Genomic DNA, 16575 nt, shown 5'->3' on the forward strand with positions numbered 1-16575 from the left:
AAAGAGGCTTTTACAAGGAGGAGGTGATTGATGACCGGAACATTTAATAAGGATGTTAAGGAAAGACTCGTAAAAACTTTGATATATTCAGCATAGTTATGTATGGCGTGGAAATGTGGTCACTAAAGCAGGATGATAAATGTAGATTGGAGGCTGTTGAAATGTGGGTGGGGAGAAGGTGAAGTGGACAGAAAGGAAAACAAACGGGGAAGTTTTAGGTATAGGAGGGGGAGGAGTAGGGTTAGTTGGGAGAAATCCTAAGGAGGCAGGAAAAATGGATGAAGGGCATATGGATGGGCAGTTGAATGCTGAAAACTGTAATAGAGCAGAGGATGTTAGACAAATGAGGAAAGGGCAGGAATAGAATAGGCATTTTGGACAGAATGAAGGGAGGAAGGAAGTATACAGAGGTGAAGAGGGGCTGGTTGTAGAGGAGGATATTCAATTGTTTCTGGCTCAACCTTGTGGAAATTCATGTTAATGAAATTAAAAATACAAAGTAACTTTCCACTGTTCTTTATTAGCGTACTTAACGTACGTAACGTATCAGTACGCTAATAAAGAACAGTGGAAAGTTACTTTGTATTTTTAATTTCAGTAGAGGAGGATATTGGGTTGTGTTTTGCTAGGAGAAACAAAATATTTATTTGGTAGTTGTGTTCTTCCAAAACTTACCTTAACTGGTAGATTACCTAATAATAATAATTTCAGTTATTAAGCATTTTAATGGTCGGTTTTTAACTTAACTAGTGGTCATAAAACTTAAGTTTTGACTTAATCGGAGGATAAAGTTAACCTTCTGTTTTGCGAAACATTATGAAACTTGGTCTTAAAGAAGTAGATCTTCCTTCTGATCCCAGCACACAGCCACAGGTGCCATTCTGATTGAAAATTTTTTTTTTGAATTTTTGTGGGCTTTGCCAAATCTGCCAAATTCAAGGTTCATCTCCAGTCACAATATGGTCAAAACGTTGTCACATCCTATCATAATATTCTAAGAGCGTCAGGGATGATGTCTATTAGTCACTTTTGGTAAATGGTTCGACAAATTTGGTAGCAATTGAGCACCAACTTTATGGCGCTCAAGCTTCTTTGTAACAACCTTGTATAGGAAAGTATGCGTAAAAATCTGGGGAAAAATGATGTAAGTTCAGAAAGAGCCACCTCACACTTTGAAGGGTTGTTGATTGTGTTGTTCAGTTTAACGGACTAAAAAAATAACTTGTATTTTTAATTAATAATATTTTGTTATATTTTTAATTAATAATAATGTGTAGATATTTTTGATTTTCCACTGTGGAGTCAGAGACAAATCTTACCACCAGTAAAAGCATCCTAAAAAGATGGAGGAAGGTGTTGTAAAATTGTAAAAATTTTCTCTCAAGATATTCCTTCCATCTTCACAGTACAATTGTTCTTCTCTTGACCAATATCTCCAAGCTACATAAAATTCATTTAGTTTTGAAGTTCTTTGTAAGAGAGAGACTTTTTTTTTATTTTCTTCTCCTGATCAATCCATAGATTGTGTGGCAGCAACTCTCCATTCGTCATATTTTTCTGCCTTCCTTTTCGTTTATAAGCATTGTCTGTTTGTACAGTTCAAGTTCATGTACTGCCTTCCTTGGAGGGAGTTGCCCTCTCTCTAATCCACCTTTTATGCCATGAATCTCCTCTCATTGTTGCCTTTGTTTTATGCTCTTGATTTGTGCTTTCTCGGTTTTACTTTTGACTTTTGTATTATTTTAGGGCGTTGTTTGACTTGTTTTAACTTATTTGATTATTGCTTGTTTTGGAAATTCTATTTGGTTTTGATGTTTAAGTCAATTTTACTTTCACTTGATTTTTGCATTTGTTTTGATATCTGTTTGCTTTTGGTAATTGATTGTTTGAAATTTAATGGTTTTGCTTTTTTTTCACTTTTATAATAATTTCCAGCTTTCAATAGTTTTGATATTTTTTTATTGATTGGTTTGGCAAATCATGATATTTTTGGCTTTGCTAGCGTTTAATTAATTGTTTAAATAGTATTTCACGATGGCCAGCTCATCAAAATCTTTCTCCATCCAAGGTAAGGCACCAAGAAGTCATACTTGTGAAGTTCTACGTGGAGTAAATCATTATTTTAATTTACGTGTTTTAAGATTTGACTATGAGGATAAAATTTAATTTCAAATCTGAATATTGATGTTTATGTGCTTCCCAATGTCACTAGAATCTGTGATTTTTGTCAATATTTAAGACAGTTTAAGTGCCATAACCAGAACAATCCTTTAAATTTCATGCTGCCACAATGAATTGCATCGTTTCAATAATCATGGTGATTTGATGTGCAGTAAAAAGTCTTTTGAGAACAGAATCATATAAAACAGGAATGTTGTATACTATTTAACTTTTCTGTGAATTTATTAGGTTGCATCATGATGTGAATGACACCATTATTAACGGGCGATGGTGTTCACATTGTTTTAACCTCAAAATGAATTACTAATTCCCAATTAAGATTTCCAGTCCCTCCATTTTATCACCAATGTTCACTAACTATTTATCATAATCTGAACTTGACCTATTGTGCATGGTGAAATTACCTACACTTCAGAACAGTATATTTTCGCAAACCAAAAATAATGATATATTTCAAATTTTATGGAAAACAAGCATTACAATTTGTACCTCATCCTTAGCTATATAAAAAAAATATGAAGAGCAAAATGAGCTTTTTTTAAACTTTCAAATTCTGATTTTTAACAAAAACAGTTATATTGATGGAGCAGAAAAATCGTGTATGGATTACCTGTAAGAGATATGTCAGCTCATGCATAATGAGAAATTTTCCATAAATGAATGTCAGCAAATGTACTGAAAACAAAATTGATCTGTTAGGAGCTCATGGAAATTGTATTTTACCATTTTGGTTATTTTTTCAAATTGTGGGATTTTGCTAGATTGAGTGATTTCAAAGAATTTAACTCCTGAGCAATATTGGCATTTACTTCGAGGTGTGAAGTTACTGTTTTGATGATGCATTAAAGGAAGCTGGTTCCTTTAAGTATGCATTTGGTTTTATTAGTTGACTTTTCTCCTTGAGAGGTGAGGTGTTCTGGCAATCCATTTTTAGATAGCTTAGAATTCTGGAGGGAATGAAATGCCCTTAGTTATGATCATTTTCTGCCCAAAGTTTCTTTTCTATGTGAATGAACAACAGATCCTGCATTGAACGTCTTTCATTGTCTGGTTCAAGGTACTGCTAATGTGTCCTCCCCTTGCTCCTCTTCCTATCCACTTGCCCTTCTGGTGTCAACTTCAGGAGCTCGTCATGCCCTTCAATAGGTGCCCAACAAATTTCATCTTTGAACCATAAAGTTCAAAGTACTGCCCTCATGCCTTTGGCTCCACAGCTCAAAAGAATGTAGTATCCTCTCTTCTTTGATTCACATCATCCATGTTCCACAGCCATATAAAGCTGCTTTCCTAGCGCAGGTTATTAGAAGCCTTTTTTTCTTGTTAAAACTGTTGCTTTGGCCTGTCAAAAGCATACATACTTTGTTGAATGCAATTTTTATGTCATTATATTTGTTGCTTTTTTCAGCTTAACTTCATCCATACCTTGTGATAATACTTATTGAAATATTTTCCAGCATGCATTTGAAATCTTCATTTTCTATCAAGATAGCTATGTCGACCACAAATCTGAGAATGTCTGTTCTTTTTCCTTGCACTGTTACTCGTACTTAATAAATGTGCCTCTTCATATCTTTCTCGATTTTCACTTCTCCTTGATTCATACCTTCATCCATTATAGCTTGCTCATTTCTATATAGATTACAAAGCAGTATTCTAACTCAATACCTGATGGCAGCTTTCTCGAAGTCTAAAAGCTTTTGTCCCGTCATCATATTCAAGGGCCATTCTATGTTTGCAAATGCAATTTATGTTAAATATGTAGAATTCTATGTATGCTAGATATGCTGTATATGTTTGATGTAGGTGTCCTACTTGTGATTCTTATGAGAAAGTGAATTTTTTTTGGATATTTAGATGTGTATTTTGATCCAAATTTTAATTTAACTGTCACAAAATTTTGTCTGGAGTATTCTCACAGTCAGCGAAAAATTGCGGTAGCTTCATCTGAAAATATTATCATATATTCAACAGTGATGCTATTTGTCAAAGAAATGAAATGCCATTCAAAGGGTGTACACATAAACAAAATTGGTCGTATACTTTTGAATCATTAAATATAAAATAATTCTTAGTCATTATTGGCATGCATAAAAAATTTGAATGCATGCATGTAGTTGGTTGTACAAGAAGTTTTTAAGCTCTTCAAATATTAATTGAATGTAGTCTTTAATGAATTACTTCCCTGGTATTGTTGCTCACCCTCTTAAAAAACAGTCAATATTATTTATTGTTTTTTTGATCCAGTAAGTTCTTAAATATGTGGAACAGTTTTAATTCCCTGTTGTTGTCAAACATAATTATTTTGAAGTTTATTAGTATGAATGAATACACTCCATAGTGCATAATAGTTATTTTCTCAAAAATTGTTGTATGGGTGAAAAGTTTTCCATCTTTTAAAAAGGCATCAGAACAATCACTCATAATTGACCTAAGTTATAGTAAGGTCTTGGCTATTGCAAACTGGCAGAGAAGAGTTGGAAATTATTAACAATTCGCAGTTAAAACTATCATGGTTGTGGAGAGTCTCAAGGGTGCAAGAAAATCTTTATGTCAAATGAACAAGAAGAGGTTGAATTGTCATGGTACGGACTGAGATTATTACATTGCCCATTTATGATCTTCCCCTATCTAACTCCTCCTTCCTTCCATGTTTCGTACCGCATTCCTGGAAATATCTATTTCCAATCATTTGAAAGATATTATTAGTTAATAATAATCAATGTTGTTATCACCTATGCATAAGTATGCATATGTGAGCATGTGTATGTAAGAGAGAAAAAAGTGGTTAAACAATTGTTATGGTGGAGATATGTTAACATATTCTTGAAGCTACAAACTGTGCTACAAATGCAGTTACAAATGTGTGTGTATGCATAGACATGTATGGATGAACCTCTCATTCATCATCCTCTTAATGCATTAGTAGACCTCTTAGATACATCTCATGCTAAGATATATTTATTATACAGTAAATCCTCACTAATCCAGGCCCAGTTAATCTGGGAAAGGTCCAGCCATGTAGGGCAGGTGGTTTCTAATGGGTCACACAGTGGCGGCACTGTAGTACTTTGTGAAAAGTAATGTTTTACTTGCTTCCTCTGGGCTTGAATGAAAACCATATTCAAATAATTCATCATTTTTCCTGTAGCGTTTTAAATTATAAATTTCCAGTGCTACATGATGCAAATAATTCACTTGTTCTTCAAAATACCATACTCTGCATAATCATGACTAATTTGTCTTTGATTGATGGCCAGTTCTTTCCATGTGCTTTTGTAACTTCCGAATCACATAGCTAATTTAATTGAGTTCTTCTAACACTAAAGTGGTGCGACAAAAATTGCACCAATAAAGTGTAACCCTAAAAGAAGGCAAATACCATTGAGCACTGTCGGTGAGATGAAGGTTGTTGAGAATTTAGATTCTGGGACTCCTACCTCTAGTGTGGTATTGCTTAACAGACTGTGTCTGATCTAAACAAGGAGGAGGATACCATAAACCTTAGAAAACAGTGTGATTACTGGAAGATGAAAACCTGGAAGAAGCCGTCCGCCAGTGGTGTGCATAGCAGGGATCAAGTGGTGTAGGAATACATGGCAGTAAAACTCAAGATGCAGCTCAAAATCTTGCCCAACCCTTGCATGTAGAGGAACTAATTGTGAGTAGTGATTGGCTATGGTGGTGTAGAAGGAGACATAATTTTTGTCATTAAAGATTGTCTGGTGAAGTGATGAGTGCTAATAGTGATGCATTTGGACCATTTAGGATAAAATGGGCTGCACTGATGACTGAATATGAATGACAATTATGTCAAATGTATAATGCAGATGAAATGGGCCTGGAGGGTTTTTCTAGAAGGCATGTGAGCTTTACAAAGTGAATCCAAGGTTTCTGAACCAAAACTCAGTCTGGAAATGATCTCTGTACTTCTGTGTGCTAATGCAGATGGCAGCCACAGTTGAAGAGTGTTGTTATGAGAAAAACATTTTGACAACTCTGAGCTCTGAGGAAAATAATGATGAAATCAATGTACTTTATAGCAATGTGGCAAATGTGTATTTGAATTTATCACAATGGACTGCTTCTGCAATCACTTTGTTGCTAAAGTTGAGAATTACCTAATCAATGTTCTGGGTATTCAAGATGATTAAGTGAAACCTCTTTTAATTTTGGGCAATTCCTCCTCCCATCCCAACATTGACTATTGTTGCAGCAGGATGTATGGTTACTATGCCGTCAAATACAACTTCATTATTTCAGCAGATGGATCAAGGAGTACTTATTGCTTGCGAAGGTTTGCAGGTGGAAGTGCTAGAATCAATTGATGAAATTGAAGATTGAAGGGGGCAGGGAGCAGTAATAATTATAAAGTAAGAACAGTTCTGATAATAGATAACATTTGAAGTCTGTGTGCTTCATCTGGGCTGATTATTGGAGGTAGGTGAAGCAATGCACTGTTAGAAATAATTTTACGGAGAAATAACGTGAACGAAGAGGAGGTTGATTTCAACTTCACAGCATTTGAACTTGAAGAATATCATAGGCTTTTGCAACCTGCAGAATAAATATCCTTGACTGTTAAATACGTTGGGGACTGGTTTCATGTTGATGAAGGTGATCTGCAATAACAAAAATTTATAAAGAAAGAAATAGCTGAGAGTGATTCAGCAGTGAGAAATTTCTCTTTGGAATCTGATGAAGAACCTGTTGAAAAACGAGTTAAAATCTTGAAGGTCTGATAGAGGCTGGATACTGCCATTAATGTTATAGATAAAATGAGGGATGCAGACATGCTACACAATTATGCACATTTTGAAATCTAAAGAAGATTGTAATTCATAAGCAGCTCCAAAGAAGCAAGCAAAGTAATAATATGCAGCTTTATCAAAACACTTCCCTCAAAATTTTAAAGTTCTTTCCAATATTGGTTGTTAATTTTCCTTTTTCATTAATTATTTGATTATTTTGGAGAGCAGGGAAAAATCATAACTTGGAGATGATCAGTTTAGGTTCATTAAACAGAGAGACACACATAATGCCATAGCAGTATTGAGGTCACAGCCCACTAATAGTGATGAACATTCAATCAGGATGTCATTTTTGTTTGGTTGATTTCGAGGTGATCAATATACTGAATTGGGCAGACTTAATAAATGTATTGCAGAAATTAGGAATAGATTGGATGGACTAATCTGCAATCTGTACATGCGTCAGGTGCGAGTGGAGGATGGAAAGCCAAGAGAGGCAGTGTTAGGAAGAGATGTTAGGCAGGGTAGTTCATTATTAACTCTGCTGTTCAACATGTATGTGTAGGAAATGATTAAAGAGGCTTGGGAAGAACTGGAGATGGGAATTAAAGACAGTGGGGAATTCATTGAACCAGTTAGGTTTGCAGATGATCAAGCTCTATTAAATGAGTTTGTAATTTTCCAATGACTTTATTTTATGGAAAACTTGATTCCCTGACTTGCAACATCAGGTACAAGTTACACTTCTAAGTCAGTGATCGTGGCTTTTTCGGTTAAGCCAAGGATAGTTAGTTGGTGGCGCCTTGCTTATGACTAAGCATTGGGTCTGGTCTAGGTCATGGGAGTTAGGGGTTAGGGACGGGAGGCTACGTAGAACTGTTAGATTTGTTTACCCTTGAGGAGAAGGATGGTTATGTTGGAGGTGAGGTGAGTGGAAAGTGGAAGATGGGTTGAGGGATTTTTCAAAGTGAAAGTTGTTGGTCGAGGAAAAAGAAAACATGCTGGAAAAATGGTGGTGCCTAGGTTTTACTTCCACCCTCTCCCCTGTCTGAAGGGTATACATGTAACTTGTACCTGATGATGCCGCAAGTCGGTAAAACGTGCTGTACCATAACATGAAGTTGGTGGAAAATTACAAACTCATTTAATATGGACATCAAACAATTACACGAAGTGAAGCCTGAAAGTGTAAAGCGTAGATCAAGCTTAAGCCTATCTAGTTGTAAATCAGTCAAGGAATTGCAAGCATTGATGAGTGCATTGGAAAGTCAGTGCGATAGGAATGGGATGAGAATAATGTAACCAAAACAAAGGTTATGTGGTTTTATAGGAAGGGAAAAACTGAACAAAATGTTAAAATAGGTTAGCAAAAACTAGAGCGAGTGGAAAAGTTTACTTCTCTTGGAAATGTTTTAGATCAAAATAGTCAAGTAGAAGGAACATTAGATGAAGTATTGCAATTGGCAAAGGGACTTCCAAAGGATGAGGGAAATGATGACTGGAATGTTAAGTAGGGATGTTAAAAAACAGTTCGTCAGAACTTAAAAATGGGGAATTGTTTTGTATGGTGTGGAAACATGGTCTGGATTGGAGGCTTTTGAAGTGTGGATATGGAGAAGGGTGAAAAGGTGAAATGGACGGATAGGAAAACAAACCAGGGAAGAAATGACTGTTATATAGAGGTGAACATTAGGCTAGCGTGAAAGTGGTGGGAATGAAATAGTCATGTTGGGTAGAGTGAAGGAAAGAAGAAAGTATGCAAAATTAGAGATGGATGAATTTTAGTGCTGAATGTCAGGTTGTGCTTTGTTAGATTAGACAAGTGAAATTATCGTTGTACCATTATATAGGCTGCGCTCATCAAAGGCCTACATTAACTATTAGAACATCAGTAATAATAATTATCATTCAATTTGTCTCTATAATATTTCTCTCACTTTGGATTGGATAGAATTCATTCATGGAAAATGATATCAGCATCTAGCTTTTAAATTTCGATAAAATAATCATCTAGTGCTGGAAAACCATTAAGAAACAATCTCAACATGATTTCAGTGTTATAATATGTATTAGGCTAGCGCAGATCATGGGATTGTTATGAACTAATTTCCACCCTAATTATCATAAGAATGAGAATTAATGCTCTCACAGCACTTAACTTTGACCCCCTTCATTTATGCATAAAATCTTAACTTAAAAAAAAAATTTTTTAGCGGAACTCATTTCCCATTTATCATAACATTGTCATGTAGAAATAATAAGCTGTAATATCCTTAAATATTATTCCAAGATGGTTAATTGTTACATGCATGTTTCTTCTGAGTATAATATAATTGAAGTATGCAAGAGAGCAGAGTTGGTCAAGCATTGTGTCAGCGCTACTATAATATACTAAAGAAAACTAGCTCAATTTTCTATGGTCAAACTTGCATTTATTAAATAAACACTTAATTGATTCATTGAATGCATTTAAATAGATGAAGTGAATGGGATAAAATCATTGTTAAATTAGCTAATGAAACATTTTAATTGTTGAGGGCAGTTACTAGAAAATAAGTTATCTAAATACTCGGGACATTTTGAAATGTATTTTATTCAATTAGCATTTTGCCAACTGTACATTTAAGTCTTCCTGTTCATCATGTAAAATCATCCTAAGTCATCAGCGATTAAATGTGCACTAGAATAGTGGTGCAAAATTCTCAGCAGGGTTACATATTTTCAATTCCCATATTATTCCGAATTCCGAATTTGGCTAATATTCCAGACAACCTCTGGCCCAATATAGTCTGGATTAGCAAGGGTTTACTGCATGTTTACACACACACCAATATGTATGTTTGCTTTGCTTCTCCATGTGTCAAGCAAGACACATGACCCAATAGGCCGGCAGTGGAGAAGGTAGATTCCCTTTGGGAAAAGAGATTCCTTGATCAGGACTTGAACCACGTACTCCTTCACAGGCCAATGCATGAGAAATATCTTGTAGGCACACAAATAGAGTAAGAGGATGAGGCATGAGAAGTTTTATGATTTTGTGAAAATTGTATGTAATGTTTGTTTTTCGGGAAACATTATTGGAGTAGCAATTTTCAGAAATGAATTTTTGGAAGAGCAATTTTAGGCAAATGATTTTTGGAGCATATTTATTGAAAAAAGAATTCAGAAAAATTATTGCTGAAATTTCAATTAAATTGATTCTTTGGTCTGAAATGGTGATTTTGTAATGGATCAAATAATTGAAATTAGGATTTTGTAACATATGGCTGCTTCTAATAATAGCTACCTGAAAAGTTGCATTTTGCTATGAAATGCCATTCACCAGAACAAATGTAATTGTTGAATAATAATGAATAATATCTGTGTGTTCTACTCAACTTTTTGGGTCCATGCTGGCTTAATCTAATGCCTCCAGATTCTGTGTATGGAATGTTAAAGAGGATTGTGTGATGTTATATCGGTTTTGACGATGATATTTTTGTAAATAAATTGTGAAAAGTGTGCAACCTTAACAATAGTGTTACCATATGAGGAGAACTCTTTGGTAGATCTTTTTCTTTTGGTCCTGATGCGCCCTTTTGTCTCTTCTATTTTTCACTCTTGCTGCTTATTGATATTTGTAGCCAGTTGAATTGTAGTGCATTATAAAGATTTTGCTTAAAATTTTTGTTTTTATTAATCTTGTGTAGATTCACAATTGTATGCATATTTTGCTTTATAATTATTTGTATTATTTTATTTTTAATTAATGACTGCTCCCTCAGATCATTTCTCAGTTATTCTCATTGCCCCTCTACTGGTATAAGTTTACCTTTATCAATAATAAAGTGATGCATTCCCAGACTGGTACATGTGCTGGCATTTTTTTTTAGTTGTCCCAATGTAGTAATAACTATAATGACTTTGGAACATTCCTGAGATGATTTCAATCAATAGGTTTCGATCATACTGCTAAACTTTCAGTTTAGCTGTTAAATGTTTCTATATTGCTCTACTTTATGAATTATTTGGTGCATACATGAAAACATGGTGATAGTTCATGTGGCCAATTTAGACTTCAGGGAAGTGATTAGTTGAGATGCATCACACTCCTGTCTGGAATGTCATTGGTGACTAATTCATGAAAACTGGTTTTTAATCCAGCTTTGAATTGCTTTAGTCATGGAATTGCAAGAGTCAAGAATCATAAAATTGCTTCGAGAGTGTGGCAGTTTATGCTTTCCCCAGTAGAACTATTATTTGACATTCACATAAGTTGTTTCTAATGTTTGGCTGTTACCATTGAAAGAATTTAAAAAACAAGGAAATTTTATGCATTATTTATTTTTGCTTGTTTGGATTTTAGTTTTTATATTGTAGTAGAGCATATTTTTGGTCACAGTAGTTCCTAGAAAGTAATAATGGCTGCTCCATATGCTTCACTATTTTTCCATTTAATTATGTTGTGTTCATGCTTATTCCTCCTATGATCGAGTAGCTTCTTATCCCCTCCCCCCCAAATGAATAAATCAACTTTGCCACACTTGTTGGTTTGGTTTTTTGCCCAAAACTGACATAGAGAAACCTATTTATTATCATTTAATATTGTATTTTCCTCACTCTCCAGTAAGCTCACTGAGCAGCATTGCAAAATAATGTTTTCTGCATGTCAGCATTAAAATTTGTAATTTAAATTTAGTGACCTTCAGTTAATTTGTGTTATAGATATTATCTGTTGAACTTGCTCTAATTTTTTTATTAACCCTGTTCTTTTTGCCGGCATCCTCCTCTGACCCAACTACCTCATCTCCTGTAAAACCATCTCAAATTTCCTTGCTGCTTGCTTTGTTAATTTCGAATTGATTTCCTTAATGTCTTCCCACCAAAACTCATGACTTCATGAACACTATAAATGATTTCATGGCTGGAATTTGACATTTTTACATTCTTGCTTAACACATCTACTTTCCTTGAAAAATGTACTGCATGGTTTTTTTTTCTGTTGATTTTTGCATGAATACTTATGCTCCGTCTCCAAAAATTACTTATTATTTTGCAATGTGTCATAACGTAAAATTTCTTTATTTCTTGTCTCTCTATGCTTCATTTATAAAATGAATGGATGATAAAACACAAATTTGAAATGAAACATGACTGACTAAATTTCAATGCAAAAATATTCTTCATATACCATTTTGATTGGTGAAATTATATTTAAAAAATTTTAATCTGCTATCACTTTTGACAATTTTGACTTGATAAAATTATTCTGTAACACAACTGTCTTATCTATCTATACTTTGAAAAACTATGACCCTCTTAATTGAAATTTTTCTATGTGATATCTCTATTGATGGCTCTGGATTTTCTGCTTTATTTTGCTTTCTCCTTATATTATTAACTCAACACCCTTTTAACTGCATCGTTAAACCGCCCTTCTCTCTCTCCTCACCTAATCCTCTCCTTGCCCTTTCTCCTTTCAAATCCCCTTGGATTTCCATCGAACTGTACTTCAGCTCCAACGTCCTGGCAGTGTGCCTCAAGAATCTCATCCGGAGGAAGAGTATTTTGATGAAGACTCCAGCAGTCCCCCTACACCTCGCTTGGGGACCTCAGGAGGGACTTATCGTGTCAAACGGCGTAGGTGTGGCATGTGCAAAGGGTGTATGGTGAAAGACAATTGTGGCAATTGTGCCCCATGCCGCAACTCGAAGACGCACCAGGTGTGCCGCATGAGGCGATGTCGAACCCTGCAGTCGGATTGGTCCTCGGGTGGGACTTCTCGGACAGTCTCTCCGGAGCCTGGTCCCGTCAATGTGCCCCTTGAAACTCCACCTTTGACTCATGCCTCTAAGGTTTGTGTCTCAAATCATCTTAAGTGTGTCAAGACCATGAAATGGAATTTCCCACTCCCCTTCTCCCTCCCCCTCAGTTAATTGCACATGCACACACACATATGAATGGAAGAGTAGTATTGAGTATTTCTACTCATGTTCAACTTTCCCTTAATTTCAGGAAGCTTTCGAATGTTAACCCATGAAAGAATTCAGGCATTAATATGAAAACATTTTTGGAAAATGTTTTCACGGGCAGGTCTCGTAAAGAATTCACACATTCCTGTAATTCAAGGAATATATTTAGTTTGCCAATAGTTGCTAGGGTGGTAGTCCAGTGGGTGGACCCCTGGGCTATTGACCGGAGGGCCCAGGTTCGATTCCCGGGAATGCTTCTAGGCACCCTCGGCTGCACCTAAGCTGTATGTTATTTTGGTTACCAGATCTTCCTGGGATACCACGAGTGGCACAGAGAAAGTAACCAACCCCATATTATCCTGTTTTTTGAATTTTGCCCAGGCTTAGTATTAGATGAGCTCTGCCCTCATCTATCAAACCAGTCTTTGGTTTGATTACTGTGGTATTTTTTGGTAATAACTGCTAATAGTCAAATTAGCTACCCTAAGCTATAACTTAAATAATTTTATTTAAAGATAGGCGCACAAAAATACAGCACTAATATGGACTATAATTTAAATTCTAATTAAAATTTTTGGGAATCTTTGATTGGGATTTTAATTATTAAATGAATTATACTTTTTTAAGCTTTCTTTATAGAACCTAATTAATGGAACCAACATGATGGAGCACTACTTTTGAAAACTTGTCAATCAAGATCAGCATGGAAACATGGTCAACAAGTTTTCACAAGTTGTGGTCCATTATGTCAGTCCCATTCATTGCAGTGAAGCATCCTTTTATTAATATGCAGGATTATTCTTAAATGCAAAGCTTAAATAGTGACACTGTTCTAGATTAAAATAAAACAAATAGTGACTTGTAATATACTGATGGCAGAAACCTGGTGGAGTATGGCAGCATTAGCTCATACAACATTGAGGCAGTCCCTCAATATGGAGTTGAAAATCAGGAATAATGTGGATAATGCAATGAGAAATGACTAATGATTTTGTGATGCTAGCTTGGTTTGCAATATGCAAACTACCAATTATCTTTTTGTTGACCAGCGATTATTGGTGCAATTTTGAAACATCATTTCTGAACCATTTTTAACTCATTAGAAACCATTCATTTTGTTTAAATCAAATCTTTGGTCTGTGAAATTTTTATTTGCCATGTACTTCTATTTTCATTACTTCCTTTTACTCTTAAATGTTACCAATGGTTGTTTATTATTACTCTATGTGTCACATTTGCATTGTTCCTTGATATAATGCTGCCATATACTATCCAAATAGTAGTGGTGGAAATGTATTTGGGGTCTATTAGCATTTGGTGTATAGCAAGATAATATTAATTAAAGTTTTTAGATGACTAAGAACCATTTTGTCTAACGATTTTGCAGTTAATTCAATTAGAAAGAAGGTAGATGGTAATGAAAATTTTATTCAGTCATTAGAAAACCATTGCATCCATAGTAGCCTTCTCCCCATGTTATAGACCTTTAAGAAATAGTTGTGTGGAAGTTTAGTCTTGTACTTGTTTGGAATAATATTGTTATGCCACATAATGATTTATCTATTTCTCATATTTAGCATCTAATTAAACTTATTATTATTATTAGCCATAGTCCACTGGTTATATTTTTAATTGACAGAGGGGAGCACTGCTACACTTCTAAGTCATGTCCAGCATGACATTAAAAACCATAAAAACAAATGTTCCAATGAATCAGTTATTAACTCAGTATACTTTCTCCTGCCTTAATTCATTCTAGCCATCTTGTCTAATCTCTTCATCCATCTACCTTGCTTTCCCAACATTCTCCTTTGCCTCCCCCACTGACTGCTATCAAAATGTTATTGCCAGTCAATGTATTCAGCATCTAAATTTCCTGACTACTTCGAATTTCCTGCAACATCTTTTTCTTTCACCTACCATGAAGACCACTTCCTTGTTTGTTTTCCGTTCTGACCATATTATCTTTTCTGCATGTCTCCGCACCTTTTATGTAAAAAATCTGCATATACCTCTTTTGTCAAGTTTGGCAGCTGTGCTAACTTGCACTTCATGTCAAGATTTTTACTGAAACTTTTTTACATCTTTATTGACTTTATCATCAACTGCCGAGGCATTAAAAAGCCGTTTTACATAATGAAATTCTTCTTTTAATACCCTGACTGTTTTGTCCATTTTCATGTGAAACAACACCTCAAATGATAGAGGCATTCTACATGCTCCATTCCATGCCTTTCTACTTAATAATGATTGACCTAGTCTTGATAATTGTGCTACCTTTATCTTCTAACGATTGATTCTCATCCCTTACCTATCATACGTCCCTCTAATAATAGTGTCTCATATGAATTAATGAATTGCTAGAATTGTTTAATGGAGAAGAAGTAGTTGCTCAAAAAATTTTAAGCTCGGTTGTAAGGTTGTTAACATGTGTTTGGAGGTTAACCAGTTTTTCACTATTTGATATAATACTTAATGCCTCCATTATTTAATACTTAAGGAGGGGCCTCCATAGAGCACACATCAATGACTGATTATTGGAGCTTTTGAATAATAGAAGTTTTTTAAAAAATTTTTAAAGCTTGTGGAAAATGCATTAGGTATTGATTTTCTGTATGATAACCTGATTGACTTGAAATCACTCGGTGTGTAAATTGACTGATATTTAGCACACAGTGCTTACTTGCAGAACATAGTGGACAGTTTGAGAGCGGTCTTATCTCACAATGAAGGAATGGGAGCCCTAATGAGCAAGAGAAGAACCACTTTGGGGGAGGAGGGAATCGATCCTTTTTGGGAAAGAAATAGTTGAGGCCATAATGCCAAGAAGGGATTCTGGGGTGTAAAAGTTATAGATGGTCATATGCACCAGTACATGTTTTCTGTAGGTTAAGGGTTAATGATGGTTCCAGATACCACTTTTGAAAGACCTTTTCAACCTTGCCTGGATTTCAATATTGGAAAACACCCTAATTTCCCAATAATTTCCAGCCTCACTGAGAGTTCCGCGGTCATATTGAAGTTACTTAATAGGTTAAAAGCCATAAATACTCTTGAGTTACACAAAGTCTCACAAAATGCCTACAGGATTTTATGGAACCTTTTGATATCAGTGTATTGAAGTGTCATAACATCTTTGAGGTCACTCTGATATAAATGAGTCTTTATGGTATTACGTTAATTTTTATTATGGATGTATCAACTACTCAACAGGAAATTATTTTGGAGCAAAATTTTGAGAGGATCCAAATACTTGTTTTTAAATAATTTATATGAATTTAATTTACATGTACAAACAATTTTTTCAAATTTAATATTTAATCGAGTTACGATGTGATAGCTTCAAATTTATCTATGATAATTGTACACAATGCTACCAAACAAGATCAGGGTATCTAATTTTATTACTTTGTTTATGACACTTATTGGTTTAAGGTGTTACATGCTGTATTTGCTGGTATAGAGGATGTGCTGTTATATAAGACCTTTTTATGCACATTTCAAGAAAAAATTCTGAAATTCTTCATGAATTTCCATAATGATTTATTGTTTTAATTTTGTAGTTATTTATTTAATTTGTTAGTTATATCTATGAAATGTGACTAGGGAACATCTTAGCTAGATGCTGCCTATTTATCACCAATCTCAAATTGCAGAAACTCATCTGTGCAGATAAGTGAAGAATCACCTATCTT

At 34.8% G+C, this 16575-nt stretch overlaps 1 protein-coding gene across 3 annotated transcripts in view; it reads left to right on the plus strand.

Annotated features, from left to right (window-relative positions):
- Positions 1 to 16575, plus strand: part of Zmynd8 (Zinc finger MYND-type containing 8) — a 125019-nt gene that overhangs the window by 77419 nt on the left and 31025 nt on the right. For 2 of the 3 annotated variants that reach the window (XM_071599438.1, XM_071599439.1), the window contains exon 18: positions 12425 to 12763. The exons of the other annotated variant lie outside the window; for it this stretch is intronic. In XM_071599438.1, coding sequence (XP_071455539.1) covers positions 12425 to 12763 — 339 coding nt within the window. The remainder of the gene's footprint in view (positions 1 to 12424; positions 12764 to 16575) is intronic. 3 annotated transcript variants of the gene reach the window in all.

The sequence above is a fragment of the Hetaerina americana genome, unplaced genomic scaffold (assembly GCF_022747635.1).
Source record: "Hetaerina americana unplaced genomic scaffold, ioHetAmer1.1.p SCAF_11, whole genome shotgun sequence".
Lineage (NCBI taxonomy): Eukaryota > Metazoa > Arthropoda > Insecta > Odonata > Calopterygidae > Hetaerina > Hetaerina americana.